Source organism: Sinocyclocheilus anshuiensis, unplaced genomic scaffold (genome assembly GCF_001515605.1).
Source record: "Sinocyclocheilus anshuiensis isolate Anshui unplaced genomic scaffold, SAMN03320099.WGS_v1.1 scaffold2209, whole genome shotgun sequence".
In the NCBI taxonomy this organism is placed as follows: domain Eukaryota; kingdom Metazoa; phylum Chordata; class Actinopteri; order Cypriniformes; family Cyprinidae; genus Sinocyclocheilus; species Sinocyclocheilus anshuiensis.
Window position 1 is genome coordinate 229,330 of NW_015552728.1, and position 23,489 is coordinate 252,818.

General features: G+C 36.1%; 1 protein-coding gene across 1 annotated transcript in view; it reads right to left on the reverse strand.

The window, feature by feature from the left end:
- Nucleotides 1-360: 360 nt before the first annotated feature.
- LOC107667821 (anosmin-1-like) overlaps nucleotides 361-23,489 on the reverse strand; it is a 43,380-nt gene continuing 20,251 nt past the window's right edge. The window contains exons 4-11 of the mRNA XM_016459535.1: nucleotides 13,235-13,431; nucleotides 9,508-9,646; nucleotides 7,291-7,446; nucleotides 6,139-6,233; nucleotides 4,794-4,962; nucleotides 2,871-3,088; nucleotides 2,648-2,789; nucleotides 361-683 (exon numbers count right to left, since the gene is read on the reverse strand). Coding sequence (XP_016315021.1) covers nucleotides 2,649-2,789; nucleotides 2,871-3,088; nucleotides 4,794-4,962; nucleotides 6,139-6,233; nucleotides 7,291-7,446; nucleotides 9,508-9,646; nucleotides 13,235-13,431 — 1,115 coding nt within the window. The 3' untranslated portion in view covers nucleotides 361-683; nucleotide 2,648. The remainder of the gene's footprint in view (nucleotides 684-2,647; nucleotides 2,790-2,870; nucleotides 3,089-4,793; nucleotides 4,963-6,138; nucleotides 6,234-7,290; nucleotides 7,447-9,507; nucleotides 9,647-13,234; nucleotides 13,432-23,489) is intronic.

Consider the following 23,489-nt stretch of genomic DNA (forward strand, 5'->3'; position numbering starts at 1 on the left):
GAAATAACCCTGTTCAAATGGTGTAATCTGAGATTAATTAGAGATGCAGTGTTGAATTTAATATATTACATTACTTGTTCAATGAAAAATATTTATATTAGGCATTATTCATGAAACACGAGCGGAACGAATTTCTGTGTAAACTGTTTGTAAAATGAACGTAGCTAGTTATGAGTTTGATTCTCAAGGAAAACACATGATCAAAATATATCTGATGAATGCACTTCTGGAAAAACAGTGTCTCCTAAATTAATAAAGAGCAATGTAAAATAACTCCAATTTACCCAAGAATGGTTTCACAAGCTTTTCAGACATTCATACAGCTTGTGTTTCATGACTGAGATTTATTAAACTTCTGTATGAAAAACAAATGTTAATAAAATGATGTGGCGCATAACTATATGCAACTCCATACTAAATACATCAGTGCTACTCATTTTTACATCACAAAAGCATAAGTTGTTTATTCATCATTCCTGTATTACGATCTAATCAGTGGTCACGCTGGTCTGGTGCGAGTGCTCTCGTCCCATTACTCCGACTCCAACACAGCAGACACGGTCTCTCTGATGATGAAGAGTGCTTTACATTTAGTCCTTTAACAGACACACCTGTCCAACTGAGGAGCAACACAAGCACTTCATCATATACGAGTAGCTTGATTCCTCACTTCTTTCCTCCAGCTGTAAAGAAGTATAATATTATTAGCCATTGCTACAGTGAGCTGCTGCAGAGCACAGACAGTGTTTCAGTGGATATCGACTGGAATTTAGCTGTTTCTCAATCAAAGCTCAAAAATGACTGAAAGAATGGCTGCTTGTTTCCACCACATGAGAAAAAAGACATTTTATAAAGATTATATGAATGGAAATAATGGCATATTTATGAGATAAACTCCAAATTATGACACCAAGTCAAAATGATGAGGTAAAAGTCTAAATTATGACAGTCGAAATCATGGGGTAAAAGTCGAAATTAACATAAAAAGTCATAATTATCACTTAAAACATGAAATTACATGATAAAGTTACAACTGAAATGAAAGTCCTAATTATGACATAAAAAGTCAAAATTCTGAGCTAAAAAGCCTTAGTTGACTTTCATAATTTTGACTTTCTGCAGTGTGAGACATGAAGGTAGAGCTGCAGTTTCACCAGTAGAAGACGACTGACTTACCAATAATTGACCTAACATCCCATAATGTGTACTTTTTATGTCATAATTAAAAAATATTTATGACATTATTATGACTTTTTAAACTCATAATTTTGGCTTTTTATCATAATTTCTACTTTATTTTTATAATTCTGATTTTACTTTTGATATTTGACTTTTATTTTTTTCTTACGTGGCAGAAAATGACTTCCATATGAAAGTCCTGGACACTCTTTGCCTTCATTGTACAGAGAAGAGCAGCGTGAACATTCTTCAAAACATTTTATATTGTGTTCCACAGAAGAAAGAAAACTGTACTGTCGAGTTTCTTATGCTGCATCTTTTGTTACACACACCTTGTTCTCTGAATGTCATATATATATATATATATATATATATATCTGGATATATCTGGATCAATGACAAACAAGTATGTCAAAAAATAGAAAAAATCTATTTTAAACAGAGGCCTTGGTATGTAATCTTCATATTCATGTCATTATTATTTTTTTTTATTATCCCATTTTAAAAAGTTATCATAACATATTTCCCTTAGGGTATTCAGGGTTGTTGTTTTTGTTTACTATTATGACTTTTTTCAAAATATGAATCATGAATTTGTGAGCATTATGCACATTTCACAATCCTGAAGTCAATCATTTAATAACCCTAATATTATTTATTATTAAATGAAATGTTTTATGGTTTTTAGAAATAAAATAGAAATGCTAATAGATTATGTCAAGCTCAGGATTAATTAAAAAAAATGTAATCAAGATTTTTTTGCTCATTGAATTCTGAGGATGGTTACAGCAACTTATATATTATGAACTTATAAACGTATATATAATATAACTTATACATTAATAAACCAGATACTGGAAAACATGTTCATCATACAAAATATGTTTATGCTACTGTATTGTTTCTATGAAACAGTGTTATTTTAGTATAATTGAAATACTAGTTGTTGTTAAAGGGGTCATATGATGCGATTTCAATTGTTCCTTTCTCTTTGGAGTGTTACAAGCTCTTGGTGCATAAAGAAGATCAGTAAAGTTGCAAAGACTAAAGTCTCAAATCAAAAGAGATATTCTTTATAAAAGCTAAGAGTCAGCCACGTCTACCTAAAACAGCTCGTTCTAACACGCCCCCACATGTCTACGTCACAACATAATGTTCTTTTTAGCAGCATCATATGACCCCTTTAATATTTTAAATTAGATATTTTCTGTTTACTATAATTTTTATTTATTATTTAAAATGTTTTATTCAGTTTAAGTGTTACTTCAACTTAAACTAAAGTGAGAAATGTTGCCTTAGTGACCAGCTGAAATAAAATAAGCTTTTTCATGTTTATTTTATTTCCATTAATGTAAATATTTTTTTATGGTTTTAGTTTTAGTTAATGATAACATCCCTGGTATAATAACCCTAAAGCATGTTGTGATGTACGTTTCTATCTCCAGTGCAGTGTCTGTGGTGTTTGTACCTCAGAGGCATGTGCGGTTCACGTGAGGAGTGTGGAGGGTCTTAGACACCGAGGGTCCGTGCCCTGCTCCAGACAGGACCTGCAGCTGCACTCTGTACTCGCTCTGGGGCTGCAGCGCCTCTACAGTCAGAGAGCGCTGATCCTGAGGCACAGGTTCACATTGAGTGTGTTTAGAGTGCTGCTGTGTTGTGTGATTGGTCAGTCAGGCGTGTGTGTGACTCACGGGGGGCAGGAGGTGTGTTTGGGAGACGAGCGAGCCGTTGGTGCTGCTGCGGGACACTTTGAGCCAGGAGAGCTGGAATCCAGTGATGGGGGTCTGTCCCGAGCTCTCTGGAGACACCTGCCAGCTGAGCACGGCCTGCACCGAGCCGTTCACTAGCTGAAGCCACGCTGACAGCTTCTCCGGCCGCTGCAGGCCATTCTTACTCTGAGGAGGGCGCTCTAGCACAACATATTGCACTGGGATGAACCATAAAATACAGAAATTCTCTCATAACATTTGCAAAAATCTCAAACTGTCTGGCTCACATTTCACTACCAGCTCAAATAAAAAAATATTTTACATGAAAAACTAAGCCTATTTTGAGGATCACTTTTAGGATAAAAGATTTTTTCAGAGTGTCATTACTGTAATTGTATATTATTATATAATGCCATTTAATATAATAATGTTGTTATTGTTGTACTTCTTTTAGATTCAAATGAATCACTATAAAAATAATCAGAATTACAAATCATGTGATGTTGAATGTTGAAATGATGACATTAAAAAGTCCTAATTATGACATAAAAAGTCAATGTAATGTCAAAATTAGGACTTTTTATTAAATGATTTGGACTTTTTATGTCATAATCAGGACTTTTTAATCTCAATTTGGATATATAAGCTTGTAAAGCTTTTATAACTACTTTTTACCTCATAATTTTGACTTTTTATGTCATAAGACTTAGTATCCCATAATTTTGACTTTATGCTTCATAATTTAAACTCATGTCAAAATTATTATGGCTTTTAACTCATAATTTTGACATTTTATGTCATAGATATGACTTTTAATCTCACAATTTTTTATCTTTTTATCCTATAAAAATAATCAGAATTACAAATCATGAGATGTTGAATGTTGAAATGATGACATTAAAAAGTCCTAATTATGACATAAAAAGTCAATGTAATGTCAAAATTAGGACTTTTCATTAAATGATTTGGACTTTTTATGTCATAATCAGGACTTTTTAATCTCAATTTGGATATATAAGCTTGTAAAGCTTTTATAACTACTTTTTACCTCATAATTTTGACTTTTTATGTCATAAGACTTAGTATCCCATAATTTTGACTTTATGCTTCATAATTTAAACTCATGTCAAAATTATTATGGCTTTTAACTCATAATTTTGACATTTTATGTCATAGATATGACTTTTAATCTCACAATTTTTTATCTTTTTATCTCATAATTATGATTTAACAGAATTGTTTTCTTATGTGGTGGAAACGAGCTTCCATATGAAAGTCCTGGACACTGTATGCTTTCACTGTATAGAAAATTATCACATAATTTGGACTTTTTGTTATTGCTTTTTATTTATTTATTTATTGACATTTTGTCATAATTTTAACGTTTTTGTCATAAGTATGGCTTTTGAACTTTTTAACATTTCAAAAATGAAGCCTATTTTGAGGGTAATTTTTAGGATTTTTCAGTCTGACATTTACTGATATTGTATGCTACTGTATGTATTTTACATAAATACATACAGTAAATAATATATTTTTTTTTAATGTAAATTTTATTACATTAATTTATGATTATTTTGTGTTGTTATTATTGTTGTACATTCATTAATTTATGCTGATTTCAGAATAATTCAGAATTGAGAATAATCAGAATTACAAACAAAAGTAAAACATCCAGACACTTAGATTTATGTATGTACTGTATGTCTTTATGGATTTGCATGAATGAAAACTGGGATGAATTTTTGTAATTAAAATAATAAAAAGCAGGCTTCATTTCTTTACTCAGAATTTTTTTCTTTAGATTTTTGAGTAAAAATGTGATATTATGTGAGATCCTCCCAGCTAATTTGGTGAGATTACAATACATTTCCCTCAGTGCTCTTGTGCTAGGTTTCATCTTACCCTCTCCGGCGCAGGCAGCAGGTTTTTTCCGTCGGCCCATCAGCGACGAGCAGAGTGGGGTGCTAACAGAGGTCATGACCTCTGACCTCTGCTCCTGTCCCGTAACGGGCTTCACTGCCACGCGGTACTTACAGGCAAACAGCAGGCCAGTAATCACAAAATGTGTTCCCTGCAGAGCAGAAACAGCACAGTTATTACTCCGCACAGAAGTATATTGTCTGTGGAAATGAGAGCCTAAATGAAAAACACATTTAAGTAACTGCATCCTGTTCTGCGGAAAATGATATCCATCCGTACCATAATGATATCACACGAGACACGCTCACACATTTCTATTGTGTCTGCCAGTGATGACAGATCATGTGTGGAGATGCAGCGCTTTCGGGCAGTGCTGCCATTATCTGTCACTCTATTCAGCTGCATAATCTTCAGCGAACAAAGAAATCAGATGTACGAACAAGTCCGCTGGAATCCTTCTGAGGGTAAATTCAGGGTCACATGCAGGTTTGATACTGACATCATCTCTTTAGCATTAGTATCTGAATGTAAGTCGATATGATGCTTGTGAGGCATTAAATGGATAGTTCACCACATTCTGGCATCATTTATTCACCTTTCCAAACATTTTTTCCCCTGTGGAACAGAAAAGGCCCAATTTTACTTTTTTTAGGGTATCAAACTACTTGCCAAAAAACCATCATCAACACTTTTTTGGTTAGACATCTGTACTTTATAAAGAGTATTTTATTTTGGCAAATTTCACTACAATTCCAATATTTCACAACATTCCCAAGCACAATATCATACTTTATTTTTACACCACTATTTTCATGATAAAACACATTGCTCCTGAAAGAAACCTGAGAAAGAACACCTGATTCTGATTCATGAACAAGATGAACCTGTTGAATCGGCTCACAAATCACACTGAATGATACGGAACATTTTGTTATTTTGACTTGTTTTCACAATGTTATTATCAGTAACTGTATTTAACTTTAATATATCGACAGTTTATGTTTTGGTAATAAAATAAAATGTTTGCTTGTTTGTAGATGTATGTTCAGTGTCTTCATCAACTAAGCTTCCTTATTGTGGGATTAATTATATAATATTGCAAAATAAATAAACATGGTTCACTGATCAGTACTTTTTACTTTTAATATCTAAGCACATTAAAAAAATCAAGACTTTTTTTGAAAAAAACAAACAAACAAAAAAAACATGACATGAGAGTATCTGTGCATCCACCACTGGATACTCACATGCACTTGAACTTCAAAAAAATACAAAATAAAATAAAAGGCCCCTTCAGACTTCTAGGCTGTAAATCAACGAGACACACCTGAACTGTGGCTGCTTTCTCGCCTTTCGTCACGTTATGTGCACAAACTTCAGGAAACCATCTCAGAATATATGAACTGGAATCCTTCTGGCTTTCTACAAGAACAAACAAGACAGAACATTGTAGGTTATGTTTTTCTGTTTCTGAGGTTGCGTCCGCATAAACGCTTTTTCAGGGACCAGCTACATTTTGCAGGCAACATAACATCTTCCTTCAAACCCGTGTCAGGTCGTCATCCCCTTCATCTGTTTTTGATTTCTGGCATTATTAAATCACTCTCCAGGCCTTTCTTTCCAGGAGATAACAGTAAATCAACACCCTGTATTTATGGGCGCTTGCGGTTTAACTGGAATCTTCTCTTTGAAGACCATCATGTTGCCAAATGTGTATTTTTGGAACTCATGTACTAAGCAGATCGTGAATAATCTGTTGGAAAGAGTCTAGAGAGGACATCCCTGCGAGATTGTCTTTTTATGCCGGATAGATAATATTTATGTTTGGTAACGTTCTTCCATAAATCATTAGTCCTGCTGTTGCTTTGCTTTGGCGGTGACTTGTTTAAAGGGATAGGTCACCCAAAAAAGTAAATGTAATGTTTATTTGCTTACCCCCAGGGCATCCAAGATGTAGGTGACTTTGTTTCTTCAGTAGAACACAAATTATGATTTTTAACACAAACCGTTGCAGTCTATCAGTCATATAATGCATGGCAATCTTAACAAAATCTATGAGAGTAAAAAAAACATGCAGACAAATCCAAATTAAACCCTGCAGCTCGTGACGACACATTGATGTCCTAAGACACGAAACGATCGGTTTGTGCCAGAAACCGAACAGTATTTATATCATATTTTACCTCTAATACACCACTATGTCCAACTGTCTTTGGGCGAGAAACAAAGTCACCTACATCTTGGATGCCCTGGGGGTAAGCAGATAAACATCAAATTTTCATTTTGGGGTGAACTATCCCTTTAAGGACACACATGGATACGATGGATTGTCAACAAACACATAGGCTTTGCGTGACTGGTGTGAAGTCATGTGAGAGTGTGTTTTTTGTTAGTTGTCAATCTTTGCAGAGAAGTAAACTTTGAATGACCTCAGTCATACTGCCTTAGTGTATATTAGTGTAGAAAGAAGCTGACTTGCCTGGGATTCGGCTCTTCCAGAAGACCTTGACCTGCAGCTGGCTGTCGTGATAATGAGGGGCGGCCGCTTCCAGCCTCAGGATACTGGGAGAGGAATGGGATACGGGAATCTCATTGGAGAACTCTCCGGAAAGGTGGACATTCCCATAGGAGGACGCTAGAATGAGAGAGAGGAGACTCATTTACAATAATTTACATTTGGCAACAGTCTTTATTATTTGAATAAACAGCTTTTCATGTACTACGTATGTGGCATTTCGGAGTGACCGAAAAACAACCTGGTGACCAAATTTATGAAGCCTATTTTTAGGACCAAACTTTTACAACATATTTATTTGTGCTGCCTTTAATTTGCACAGGTTAACATCAATAAAACCACTGGATTTCACTGTCATTTTAAAAATCTTTCCAAATGTTAAAATGTTTTAGGTTGAAATGTGACTGTGGTATGTTTCAATAAGATTTACCATCATAGATTAAACAATAAAGTTCTTTACACTCTAATGCATGTACTTCATACTGTATGTTTGCTTGAAAATGTCTTACTTTATAGACTTTCTACTATAAATGTGTTTCTTATTCAGTTATTGTCTTTGGTAAAAAAAAAAAAAAAAACTGCAATATTTTCAACTTGAAAACTCGAAAGCAAACATTTTCAGCCACAAATTCGATCAGGTGTATGATTCGATCAGGTCATAAACATTCACTTTTAAGCAAATAAAAAGTATCAATGAATCAGTTTCTACATTTAACCAGTGTTTGGCATTTGATCTTCACTTCAGAGGTTGCTTTCATAGCTCATGAGATGTAATGGAGATCTTATAATTAAGTTTCATTCAAGTATCAACTCTGTCACAGATGTTTCTCATAAAATAAATGGACAAATGAAAACAATTGTTGTACAGAGTACAGAGTTATAAAATTAATGTGGATGCCATTGCTCAGATTGATCTTGGAAGAATATAATGAGAAATGTTTGCATTCATATTGAAATATCTTCTGAAACTCTCATAATATTGGATATTTTCTCAGGAGAAACATCTGAGAAGCAGTTAAGCAAAGGTCTCCACTAAATCTCACTGCTGTCTAGAAGAAAAACCTGAGACATTAAAGAGTGCATTTGGGATTTTTCTTTGCTATGGGTTCAAGCTTCAACTTGTGATATCCCAATAGGTTTATCCCACATCTTTGGGACTCTCACATAGAAGATTGCACTGAATAAGGAGATAAGATTTCCTATAATAAAATGACAAAACCAACCACTGATGTTTTGCATTATATTTGTTTCTGTTTCAATTACAATTCTTCCTTGTTCATAAACTGTGACTAATGAAATCTTGGGTTCAGCATTAGGCAGTCTGCAATACATTACTGTAAGGCAATATGGAGATATAACTAATGTGGTGTTTAAGAGACCTCAAGAGAAATAACAGAGAGCTGATAAAACCAGAGGGGAAAATATTAAAGACATAAAATAAGAAAGAGAGTGGAAAAAATATTGGAAAGCAAAGAAGAAGAAATTTCATTTGTAGAAAAATGGATTATGCCTTCGAATATTTCAGCATGCCAGTTTTGCTCTAGATAAAACAACTAAACAGAGCCAACACAGAACTTTTCCAAACTATCATATCTCTTCACTATATCCCTTGTGTCTGGAATTTTTTTGCAGAATTACTAAAATATTGATAACAACAACAGTGGACGTTAGAAACTTGAGTGGGGTTAACTGCAGTCCTGTTGAGGAGAGTAAACCGGGTTGTGTGCTTCAAATCCTCTCCTAGTGAGCCACGGTACTGCTGGACCCAGATAAGTTCTGGATTCTGATGAAGGACTGAAATGTGCTGCCTCTGGGAAAAGGTTAACCTCATGTACTCACGTGCCAAAATCTAAGTCACCATAAGAGGACAACATTTCTGACAAAACACTCTCATTGCCAGAGAAGGTTTTCTGTGTTTTTAATGGCTCTGCTGTGCTGCAATTATCATCGGCACCACTGATTCATGGTAAAAGAAGGGGGCCAGAATCAAGTCTTTTAAAGAGAGCAAATATTTTATTTCTGACACCTCTTCATTTACACCCTTTTCTAAATTTACTCCATAAAACTGACTGAATGTCAAAATTGGCTCACAATCTGAAAACAATTAATTACGAAGTTTCATAATTGGAACTTTCCAAAAGTGCAAATAAATCTAAGCATGCAGAAATTCAGAGTTCTTACTGGTGGCTGAAGCGGTGATGAAGGAGAGGTGAGCTCGGCTGCTCTTGAGCCGATTCTGACCCCAGTAAGAGACGGCCTGAATCTGTGCAGTGTAGTGTGTGTTGGGCTGTAGACCCTGAAGATCCATCTGCGTTACATCCTACAGGAAATAAAAGTAAGACATATCTTATAATGGTTTAGCACTAAGACATAAAAAAATTGAGAATTTATAACCAGTCCCAATTAAACCCAGTCTGTACCGATTAAAACCAATTAAAACCAGTCAGTCAGTAATTTGCACGTTATTCTGAAGACCTTGATTAGCTTGGTGTGTTTGGTTAGGGTTAGTGCTAAACTCAGAAGGACACTGGCTCTCCAGGACTGGAGTTGAAGAGCCCTGCCCAATACCAGCCATGCTACTGACAGAGGTGTTTTCTGTAATGCCAGAAACTCCTGTGCTTGCATCTATATTCTAGTACTACTGGATCTAACTGCTGTCTTTAACACCATAGATCATGACATTCTCTTGAATAAGCTGGAGAATTTTGTTTGCTTTAGGGAACTGCTTATCTGACTGTTACCACTTTGTTTACGTTAATGTAGAAATTTCATCAATCACAAGGTAAATATGGAATGCCGCAGGGCTCAGTGTTAGGCCCTCTGCTTTTCTCCTCATACATGCTTCCTTTGGGAGACATTATCAGAAAACATAGAACTAGTTGACATTGTCATGCCAATGATACTTAGCTCGTGCACATAAGTTTAGAATTGAAATCTGTTCCAAAGTTCAAGTTTAGTGAACTCTGACCTGCAAATTCATATCACACGAAGACGTGTCAGCAATAGAAGATTGACACATCTTAGTTGAAAGAACACAAATTTGCATGAAAGTGAAGTAGATTGTAGATTTTTTTTTTTCTATTTTGGATTATTATTTTTGTATTGTTTTTTTTTTAAATAAAATAAAATAAAAAATCTGTAGCATTGTCTGAAGTGGTGAAATATTGTACACCCATTCACTAGAATATCACCTGTCTCTTGATGGTTGCATTCTCTTGTTATCTTTTACGGTTAAGAACCTGGGTATACTGCTTGATAGCAATCTGCTGTTTAAGGCATATGCTTTCGATTTATAAAGCTGAAAAGCTATTTCATGCATTTATGACCTCAAGACTACATTATTGTAAAGTGGTACTTGGTGGGTGTTCTTTAGGATTATTAAATATGCTTCAGGTAGTGGAAAATGCAGCAGCTAGAGTGCTTACTAGAACAAAGAAATAATCATAACAGTCCAATTTTATTGTCACTTAATTCATTTCAGAATTCTGCTAATTGTTTATAAAGCTTTCAATTCAACGATGAACTGCCTTTAACTGAAAAAGGCAGAGTGTTTACCATTGTAATTTTGCATTAATGACACACTATTTTCCTAATTAATGCTTATTGCCCAGTTGCTTTGACACAATCTGTATTGTTAAAAGCGCTATATAAATAAAGGTGACTTGACTTGACTTTGAATGGTCTGGCTCTGCAATACCTACGTGAGCTCAAATAACACTATATTTCATCATGTTCATTCTGGTCATTAAATCATACCAAGAATATCAAAATCCTCTGCAGGAGGTATATCCTTTTCCTGTTTGGCTCTGAAACTCTGGAATAGCCTTCCCAGTATTGTTTGGGATTCAGACACACTCTGTCATCTTAAGTATTCACTAAGCCAAGGTATTCTTGAGCCAAGCATACACCTAATTCATCACCTAATCAAATGGTTATGCTGCATTAGTTAGGTCAACCGGAATTAAAAACACTTCTCATAAATCATAATTATTATGTGACGGGTATCTGTGCTAATATGAGTCATTTCATATGAGTCATTCATTTAAAATGAATTGCTTCAAGCTGGACAACAGTTGAAAACATCTATGTTATCAACCATCCTAGGAGGTACTTTACCAACAACACAGGTCACTCCATTGACCTGCACCTCAGCAGACAATATGGGACAAACCTTATAAACACCTTATGCAGTTTTTCATTAATTGTTTTCAGCTTTCTACTTTTCTGTCACGGAACAACCTGCTGGATGACAATTAATCTGGCTTCATAAGCTGACATTCCACAGAGACTGTCCTGCTGTCATTGTTTAAACTCTGTAGCTGAGAGTCGACACCAGATCATGGGTCCTACAAGACAGCTCTGCTGTCTTTGATACAGTAAGTCACTTGCCTCTCCTGTTCACCTTCACTGAACTGGTCATCACAAAAACTGCATTTTGCTGGTTTGTGTCCTACCTCACAGGCAGATCCTTTAACATTTCGCAGAGTTATGAGCTAACCACATCAACTAACCACTGAGGTGCCTCAAGTTTCAGTGCTTGGTCCCCTCCACTTCTCCTCATACAAGTGGATTAGCGAGTAGTGCCTGGTGGTACTATCACTATGAAGTACAAAGTTGCTTACTCGAATCATCATACTGTATGCTCTTCTGTGCTGGAACAATTTTCCAACCTCCTCCAATCTGCTCACTCGAGACCATGACAACGAAACCTCTATGTTGATTTGAAAACATGTGGAGCCCAGCTGGTCTCCTCAGTGTAGGATTCAATAACTGCTCTGTATACCTTAGTGTATCATTTTGGGGTATCCGACTGGCATTTCATCATAGAGAACATGTACAATAATGTGAGGTTTTAAAAAAAAAGAATTAGATATAACCAACACCCTTGCTTTTTTTAACCATTAAAACCTTACAATGAGTTTGTCCAGGAAGTCACACTGAATTAGTCTATCATGATATCTTCATCTATTACTGTAATCTTTCAAATAAAGACTACAAATGGAGTAGTTTCTGTACATATAAGAGACAAATATTGCTGTTCTGCTAAATGAGCCATACTTTTGTCATTCTTAAATTCTGAAATAACAGACATATAGGGCCGCTGTGCATATAGTTTCAACTAAGTTGTGTTTTTTGGACCGAAGAGATTCTTAATTCCAGGCAGTTTTAAAATGATCTGACATTTTCTACTACTCCCAATAACTCTTAAACGCTTGCAGTGATCCATTCTGAGAACAAACATCTGTCAGCTGAATTGGGGCTTTATAGGCTACTGTTCAATAAAATAGATTGCTTTCTCAGACACAGAGGTTATTGCATTGTAAAAACAAATGACCTAATCAAAACCATTTGAGAGCTGTCAGGAGAGCACTTGGACTACAATAAAATATGCTTATCACTAGGTCAGCTGCGTCTTTGTTTTGCGGTCATGGTGGGGAACCGACTTAACTGGCTTTAGCGCTTTACTACATCACAGGTGGGGCACATGAGTCCAACACCTGTGAGGCGGCGCTGGCCAAAGGGGAGCGAGGCTGACCAGTGAAAACATACGTTTAAATCCTTAAACTCAGTAGCAGATTTAGCACTTCCTGGGTCTGACGTTCCAAGACTGGAACCAAGAAAAACAATTTGGGGAAAATTCTCCCCTCTCTAAGGGTTCAGTTCAACTTTATGAGAGAAAGGTAAAAATTGTTCTCTAACCTCAATAAGATTTTGGCCACTATCTTCAGCCTCTATCTGGCTTAATTTTCTTACTCATTCTTCTGAAATAAACTTTCCACATACATAAACACTGAGCGTAACCCCCCCACAGGTTCACAGTTTAGCAGAGATATAAAAGTATGCGTAGTATTTGAGAGAATACGCCAGCAGAGGGGTGAGACAGAGGGCTGAGCTCAGGAGGGCTTACCCCATCTGTGACCCGTCCAGCCCGGCTCTGGCTGGTTGGGGGTGCTCCTCGAGTGCTCCAGGTCACCTTGTAATGGTGGACCACCAAGTCGCTCTCCCCGGGGGCCTCCCACAGGACCAGAACACTCACCGTGCCGTCAGGGTGAACCGTCTGGTTCCCTATTCTGGCATTCTGTGGGGTCTCTGGGGGAAACGGATCTGAAACAGAGATGTGAAGGTGCTTCAGTCAGAACACTGCTTTTCATCACACTCTTGTCAGTTTATTTGTGCTCGATTGACATCACCTGAAGTGAACCACAGAAGAAAGGAAGACTTCAGAACATATTGCCCAAGACATGAGAAAAACTTCAACAGGACACACTATTGATGGCCAACTTTATTGCTCATGTGACTTTTTCAGGGATGTGATTTTTCCATATTTATACAGATTATTATTATTTTTTTCATGCTAGCAGTGCATGATCCAGTGTATTCAGTGTCTCGTTTGCAGTAAATGCAGCTCCACACAAACTCATCACATCAACCATCTTCCCAGATTTGAAATGAGAATCAATTATAAATCTGTTGTCATCAAAACAGAAGTTTTGCAGTCTTCCTGCAATTTTCTGCCAAAATAAAAGCTCTCTGTTAAACGCTTGAAAGCAAAAGTAAGCAAAGACAAACAAAATATTAGTATTGTAATAATTTTTCTTATTATTACTTTTTTAAATGTTACAGTACAATAGTATTATTGTAACAGTAACAGAAAATATATCTCTTTATAGATTTGTTTAATCTTTATCATTTAAATAATAATAAAATAATATTTTGACTACTACTATGTAATGTGGTGTTTTGGGTTGTGTTTCTTGTTCATGTTTTCATGTCTTTTATTTTGTAGTTTAATTCCCTGTTTGTGTCATGCTTCCCTTGCCCTCATGTATTCATGCCATTGGTTCTCTTGTTCATTGTGTCATGTTCTGATTGGTTGTCTTAGTCATGTGTCTTGTTTCATGGAGAACGAGCTCCATGTGGTGCAAACTTCTTTCCAAGATCTCCAGCATGTTCTGTGCAAATGTTTAGTGTTTATGTGTCAATGGGTTCTGAAGTTGCCTGTGCCAGTACGAGATATTGCTTCAGCGTTGGAGCATGCTAATTTCCGTTCCACTCTTAGCTAACGTGTGTTGACTGTCTTGACGCGAAGCAGATCGGACATTGAGGAAGAGCTTTGATGACGCTCCCAGGTTATTGCAGGAAGATGTCAGATATTTCTAACACTCGTTTTATTCTTGCTGAGTTTAGCACGCGCCTCACAAGAGTTTGTAATCTTTCAAAATAGCAGAAGGTTTGATTCCAGTCGTTGTGGGTTGTGTGTTGCCTCGGTCTGTGTGTGATTATATCTTGGCCGTGCTGTTGATCTCGAAACATGCCAACGCAAGCACCCCTGAGGTCTGGGATGATATGGGCCGTATCACTCAGATCAGAGAGCATTACAGATATGATATTAAACTATCTGGTACCAAAAAACATTTCTTCTAACGTCTCCAAAACCCAAATCCCAGGTCTGAGTCTGAGTTTGATTTCAGCTTGCCCTGGAGGGTGTTTTCCGTATCCATGGAAAAGCTTATTTCATACTATTAGAAAGATGTTTCACATACTGTGCGCTGGCCAGACCCCGAGTGCAGGAGGTGTTGTGTTTGTGTGTATGTGTCGGAGGATTTCTGGGGTTTTTGTCAGACTGGTTTTCCAGAGGTGGGCTCTGTGGTTCGTGCTTTGGGGATTCGCACATTCTCTGCACTGCACTCTGTCACAGACACAAAGCCTTCAGTGGAGTGTAAACTAAATATCGAGAAACGATTTGTGATTTGTTCTCGAGAAACGGACCAAATTCAGCTCTTGTATTATGTTGCAGGTCAGTTTGACCCAAATCGATTTTTGAGTTGTTGGGAATACTGGTAAACCAATGATTTTTTTTCTTGACTTTTTGTGACTTCTTGTGATGTGATGTGTTGTGGAATGTGAATACAAAATTTCTATTAAGATTATGATGTTTGAGGGTCATTTTTTTACCCACATATTTCATGGTTAGATGCAACTGCAAACACCCTCCAAAAAATGTAATGTATTTAGTTATGTCAGTTTTTTACGTACCCTTTAAGAGTATTTATATTTACATTTACGCATTTGGCAGATACTTTTATCCAAAGAAATTTACACTGTGTTATACATTTTTAAAGAATTTATACATGATAATTTTGTAATAATCTTAGTGTTGCAATAGTGAAATGGATGGCAGCACGGGGTGCCAAACGCTTACCATTAATGGAAATAATGGTTAAAGATTGGTTTTTAAAAAGCGGTCAATGACTGGCAGAAGCAGCAGCCAAACAAAAAACTGTAAAAAGAAGGTAAAATATCCAAATTTTTCTTAACCGTTTTACAAAAAACACTATTACTTAACAGGTATTTCCTGGATCATTATTGTGAATCAATCTCTGTGAAATGTAAATCTCTTGTAGTTAACCATTAGCTAATAACAGCACACACGAACTATTGAACTAATGCAAGGGAAGTCGTGGCCTAATGGTTAGAAAGTTGGACTCGTAACCCAAAGGTTGTGGGTTCGAGTCTCGTACTGGCAGGAATTGTGGGGGGGGGGAGGGAATGTACAGCGCTCTCTTCCACCTTCAATACCACGACTATTGGCACCGCAGCAAAAAATGGTTGCCCACTGCTCCGGGTGTGTGCACTTTGGATGGGATAAATGCAGAGCACTAATTCCAAAGCGGTCAATGACTGGCAGAAGCAGCAGCCAAACAAAAAACTGTAAAAAGAAGGTAAAATATCCAAATTTTTCTTAACCGTTTTACAAAAAACACTATTACTTAACAGGTATTTCCTGGATCATTATTGTGAATCAATCTCTGTGAAATGTAAATCTCTTGTAGTTAACGATTAGCTAATAACAGCACACACGAACTATTGAACTAATGCAAGGGAAGTCGTGGCCTAATGGTTAGAAAGTTAGACTCGTAACCCAAAGGTTGTGGGTTCGAGTCTCGTACTGGCAGGAATTGTGGGTGGGGGGAGTGAATGTACAGCGCTCTCTTCCACCTTCAATACCACGACTATTGGCACCGCAGCAAAAAATGGTTGCCCACTGCTCCGGGTGTGTGCACTTTGGATGGGATAAATGCAGAGCACTAATTCCAAGTATGGGTATTACCATACTTAACCACATATCACATCACTTATTATTATTATTACTTAAATAAAGCAATATGCAGTATAACATCAACGGTTCTTGGGCTTCTCCTGGACTGAAGCACACACTCTACTCTTCAGCACAACGGTGACCCACAAAACTCAGACAACAGAAACCCTTTAAATCCCTACAGAACATGAAACACTAACAGATCTCTCTAGACCTCAGCATCTTCAGTAAGGGATAATAAACTCTGCTTCGCGTCGGGCAGTTCTTTGCCTCCACTTCGTGCATTTAAAATCCTTTAATGCACGACTAGCCGGTGATTATCCCACTTATTCCATGGTCATTTGCCAAGTTATAGACAAGTTAAAACTAGTATTGCTCTTTGCAGCACAATATTTGACCGAATCGGTAAAAATGACAGTTATTTTCGTCAGTTGCGGCGCGTTAGCGCTAGCATTCTGCCTGCTTCATATCATACACAGAGATGAAATAGTGCGGTAAGACCACGTTTATTTGAATGAATTATAGCATGTATTTCAATTAATTATCGATCGATCATTTGAGAGAGACAGTTTGTGTGTGTGTGTGTGCAGCGTAATCAGCGATCTCTGACCTCTGTGTGTGTGTGTGTGTGTGTGTGTGTGTGTGTGTGTGTGTGTGTGTGTGTGTGCGCACGAGTGATGCGTGTTGGTTAGTATGCATCAATTAAAGCAGCACATTAATACAGAACGGTGATTAAACTGACTTGGAACTACCTGTGCATTAAACGGTTTTACTGCACACCTGCCAGCCAATCAGAATCCAGTATTCAGACAGACCATGGAATAAGCACTATTTATTTCTTTCATACAAAACTTCTTATTGAGAATTAATTTAGATATTGATGTTTTATTGAAAATAATCAAGTTTGAAGTCACAGTTGTGGAGATAAGTGTTTGTTTTAGTTTAGTCTTGACTCTTGACTTTTTAACACTATTTTTCCTCAGACTGCTGTAGCTGTGTGTTTCTAAAGCACATTTGTTACAGCAAAAATTATGAGAGAAAATCTAATCAGATAATGTTTTATTTATTATTTATTGATAATGATTCAATCTTCAAGTAGTGGTCTGATTCCCATTATTAGTCTCACAGACATCAAGAATCTGTGTATGAATCTCAACAATGGTGACAATCGACAAAATATTCAGATAAACATATCAACTCTGAATATCACAAAACACACTACTAAAATCTACTAAAAGCTATTTGTTGATTGTCACCATTGTTGAGAGTCATGCGCTGATTCTTGATGTTTGTGCGAGTCAAAGATGCAGCTTAAAGCACTTTCTATGTAATACAATTTTTAAAATGAGAAAATCTGTCTGTCATAACTTCACAAGACTGCTGTAAACAATACAAAACCAACAGCTAACATACTGAATTCACAAACTTGACAAAAAATCATACGCTCTGAGTATGTGTTTATCTTTGTGATGTATGAGAACTAATAATGTCTAAGATTCACTGTTTTTATGTGGATTTTTTTGTTGTTGTTTTTGTGTGGAAAGTCTGAAGAGCACCCATGTGTACCTTTGGCAGCAACAGCGTTTCAGTATCAGCTCTTTGTGAAGTCATTTTCAAACTATTAAAGTATTTATGCATCGTGAAAACAAAGAAATGAAGAAATAAACTGATATGCAGAGGCTGGACAGAGCCATAAAATGCATAAAAACACTTGCCAGTTGCTGCTTTGAGATAAAGCTGATTGTATCTGCAATCTTGGTCTAAAATGATCTTTCCTACCCAAACCCAAACTCAGGGTACAACACTAACCCTGGAAACTGTCCACCGCCCCCAAGCCATATTTAAACAAACTGTTACATCTGTCCCGTGTGTTTTACTCTGTTCAACAGAAATGAAATGTGACATCATTACTGTACAAAATTAATATATCTTAAAGTTACTTCAGAAACGATTCACTTGGAGGAGTAATAATCCAAGCAGCCAAACATATGGGAGGGATAATAATAGTTCCATACAGATCCGATCAGATTAATCAAATCAAAACAAAACAAGCTCCCGTACCTAATAAACCTCCATACAGTCCTCTTTGACTTTAACTCCTTGAATAAAAGTATGCTTTCTCGGGACTCAACTTCATACATTTGTCATTTATTTGCAATAGTCCAACATTTTTGAACTATTACTTTAAAAACTGCATGTATAGCATACCTTAAAATGTTTTATTCCTCTGTTAGCTTTGATTCTTAGTATTTTGTAATTAATCCTGGTGCTGATTTTAACTCTTTAACTGTATACTGTAAAAAAATTGCCAGGGATTTACAAGATTAAATAGTATTATTTTACAATAAATTACTGTATTCAGAAATGTACTGTGAAATCAATGTATGCCTGGTCATTTTCTTACAAATGACTGTGAATGAACAGCAGAATGATGCTAACACCAGTCATTTACTGCTCTTGATTTACTGTGAATTGGCATTATAAAGTTGTCTTTAACTGCATCTGTGAGAAATTTAGTTGTTTACTACTGTACTTGTTTTGAAGTCACCATAATGGTCATAATACAAATTTCTGATCTAGTCATGTTGATGACAGCTAGAATATGAAATAAGCTAATTGTCTGACTTTAAGTTAGTCAAACTATTCTTAACATAAACACAATTTTATTTCAGCATTATTTATGCATGAAGCTTAACCAATAACTAATTTAATTTTCATACAACAACACAAACTGCTAAAAGTGAACCAAAAACAAATTCAATAGCACAAATAAAACTCTACAGCATGATCTGTTCATGCTGCATTGCATGCTGGGAACCTTCAGAGTACATCAGGGCTGCGTTCAGCCCCGACAAAAATGGTGCAAAACGTTTTTTTAAACGGAAACGGTGGTGCGTTGAACACTCTGTTCTGATGACGCAAGAGTTGCAGCTATGGCAGCTGAGAAGGCCATTCTTTGTGTTCTTTTTGAAGAATTTTCGGAGCCTGATGAAATCGGTATAAATACGTGTTTAATACTGCAAAATACGCTCGATGTTACAGTCACTGCCCTTGCCCTCCAGAATAAAAGAGAACATCCCAATCGAGTGAAGGGATTTGTGGAAACTGTGGTTCCTAATTATTGTGATCCAACATTTGCCTCACATTTCAGGATGAAAAGACAAACATTTCAGGTGAAGGATAATCCACTTCTTACCTCCGAGACTGTGTTATGATCTATATGACCTTATTATTTTTATTGTGAGTATTAGGCTTATCATTATTGCTGATCACTGTTGTTGTGCTATGATATTGTAATATTTACCATTATATAATCAGAGCAGTATAGAAAAGTTTATGAAAGTGTCACTCCATAATACAATAGCAAAATATATAAATATGTATAGTATTTTTATGTTACATTAATCAGTGTCTAGCACACCTTCCTAAGGAAAGGATATGGACCAGAAGACATTGCAATTACTAAATTATATTTAGACAGACTTAAAGAAGTTTCAGATCTATACTTGTGCTCTTATTATTTCAGTTATTTTGCCTTTAATGTAAATAAACATGTGCAAACAATATACTTGCTCTTGTGAATTTATTTGGATGTTAATTACATTGTGCGAGCTGTCTCTTTAATACCGCGTGATTTATGTACATGTTGCTGCTGATTGGGCTGACATTCTTGACACACCCACCAAACAAGAGAAAACACATCTCAAACCCCGTTGCACACCGTTTCCAGGAAACATGTTGTTCAAACCGGAAACCGTAGCAAAACGGTGCACACCGGTTTGAGCTTGAACTTGCCCCTGCACTGTAGAAACACTGTAATGCTGTTTGTTTACAAGAAATTTCTGAGAGTGCAGTTAGATACAAGAGAAGTGCCACTATGAAATTACTGTGAAAGTAATGCAATTATTAACCTGGAATATACTGTAATTTCACACTAAAAAATTAACAGTGTCATTTATAAGTAAAGTTATCATAAAAGCTTAAAGTTACAACATGTAAGATTTTTGCTTTAAAATAACCAAAAACCACAAGACCAATGTTATAAATGTTGTTGACTTATGTACTTACATTATCCCAAATATTTCCAACAATGTTTAAATCTGAAATGGTTGTCAGAGATAACGTCTTTGTAATTGTTTTGAACAAGCAACACTGTCAACCCTTGCTGTAGAAAAATGGCCAAATTCTGACAGTAACTTACCATTTTCTATAAAAACAGTAATATTCTGTAGAAAATGATGCATACTGGGTAATATCTGGCATTTTCGAAAAAGCAGCCTACAGGAATATACTGTGAATTAACAGAGCTCAAAGTCGACACTCAGAGGCTGTGTTCAAAATCACACCCTATACCCTCATTCACTATCCCCTACATGAGTTTACTTGACCGACTGAATGAAAGGAAGTGAGTGAATTCAGACACTGATGAACACCTGATGATAACAAGCAGAATCACTCAAGGACAAAGAAACAAGAAGAAATACAAGAACAACAACCGACTTCCAGCTTCAGCTTTAAGACCCTTTCACACTGAGTGTGAAACCAGTTTAGTTTTATTGAAAATTATAAATGTATTATTGAAAATAGTAAAGTTTGTAGTTACTGTTATGGAGGTCAGTGTTTGCTTTAGTTGTGCCCTTGAACCTTGATTCTTACCTTGAGACATGTTTTGTCTGCTGTAACTGTGTTCAAAAACACATTTGTTATGGCAAAAGAAATGATCAGGTGATTTTGGTTATGTTGTAATGATGCCATAATTATAGTGGACTCATCTGAATCTCATCCAGTGTTAAATCTTTAATTACATGGGTGTTTTATTGATTGTAGCAGTTTTGTGATTCTGCAGCATGAGACTGAACAATGTTTCACTAATCAGTAATTTTTAAGAATTTAAAAAACATTTTGAACTTCTGCATCACTTAGACACTCTCAGCCATCTTGACTTTTTGTAGCCTGTTTTGTGATATTAAGAGATTATATATATTCGTGTTGCTTTATTTAAAGGCAGTAGCTGTGTAGTTGCTGATGCAGTGAAAATCTCCAATTGTACATGCATAAGTGCTGTGTTTAACCAGTTATTATCTGCAAGAAATTAAATAAAATTTTGGTATTTGAATGGTTGTGTTTCATTCAGTTATTTTGCTTTAAGAAATATTATTTCTAAGTATTAATATGTTCACATTAAATATTAGTTTATAAACTTAATTGGCAGTTGGCCAATTTAAGGAAGTCGGTAAAATACGGTAAACTAGACTACAGTAAAGAGCTGCACAATTAACAGTAAATTACTGGCAACACGGTAAGTGATTCATTACAGTGACTAGCTGGCAACAGTGTTGCCAGTATTTTCCAGTAAAAAAGCCTCGTAAGTATGGAAGCATATAGGTAGCGAAATTCAATTTAAAATGCAATATGCAAAATGGCAACGCAATATTCAAAATGGCAATGTATTTCTGTATTTAAATTTACATTTTCCATTACCCATACCTGCAAAGTTTGGTGCAAAAGGAAAATGAAAATTAAATTATATAATTTACATTTGCCATTTCCAACAGTAGTCTTAATATGTAAATTGCATGCAAATTTGAACGCTTTATAAGTTGCGAAATGAAAATGAAAATGTATAACACAAATTGATTTGATATGTGTAACATGTCCAAGCAGAAATGGTAGCAAAATGATCATTTAAATGCTATTTGTCCTAAATGCATTTAGACTAACAGTTAGAACACTTAGGATTGCATTTTCATCATGACGCCGTGGGATATTTGTAGCAAAATTCAATTTGAAAATGCATTCCGAGCTGACCACGCCCACCCTCCGTCAATCATTGCTTCAAGGCAGGGATTGGCGGAAGCGTGGTACATACGTAAGGTCTAACAGTGTTCTTAATGTTACTTTCTTTATGATGGATGTTATTAAGGGAAATATTCAATTTAGAAACCCAGAAGTTACTTTATTGTTGGTATAGTCTCTGTTAGAAATGCTGTCTGACTCAAAAAGGGTTTTTTGCAGTGATGCCATAAAAGAACAATTCTGGGATCCTCAATGAACCTTTCAGTCACCAGTTCTTAAAAGAACCACTTTTTTTCTTAGTGTGAAGAATATTTTTAATCTAAAGAACCTTTTTTTTTAATCTATAAAGAACCTTTTGTGCAATAGAAAAGTTCCATGGTTGTTAAAGGTTCTTCATGTAATCACAGATGCCAATAAAGATCATTTATTTCTAAGAGTGTGTGTGTAAAAGCTCAACATGAGCCTTCTGTCGCAGTGACACTACAGATGCAAAATGAGTGAAACAGGTAAGGCCGAGCCTGAAAAATTAGAGTTTTTGTGCAAAAAGCCTCGAAAGCCATTACAAGTGTGTGTTTGTGTTGAATATGAACCTATTAAGTATACACTGTTAAAATTTTTAGTTTGAAATTACAGTATATTCCAGGCTAATAATTGCATTACTTTCACAGTAATTTCACAGTGGCACTTCTCTTGTATCTAACTGCACTCTCAGAAATTTCTTGTAAACAAACAGCATTACTGTGTTTCTACAATGCAGATGTACTCTGAAGGTTCCCAGCATGCAATGCAGCATGAATAGATCATGCTGTAGAGTTTTTTTTTATTCTTGTTGGTTTTATTTGTGCTACTGAACTTGTTTTTGGTTCACTTTTTCAACACAGTTTGTGTTGTTGGTAGGGGTTGCACCGACTAATCTACTAGTCGACTTCAATGCTCTGCGATGACGCTTTAAGCTTGACGTCGACTAGTCGCTGGTCCTATAGAGAGTGCAACAGGATAAGAAATCTTTGAAGGACTTCCACATTTATGCTCCGTTTCCAAACATTTAGTTAAAATGACAAATAAACGTATACTCTGAAAGCGCTCCACAAGACGTGTGATTATATTACTGGATGCTCGAAATTGAACAGGAGAATGCACATTTTAAACAGCTTATTGTACAGGTAAATTAATCACCGTTCTAATCTAATGTGCAGCTGCACTGTAACACACACACATAGGCTACAGACAGTAGCTCGTACATCACGCACACATCGCGCACGCACAG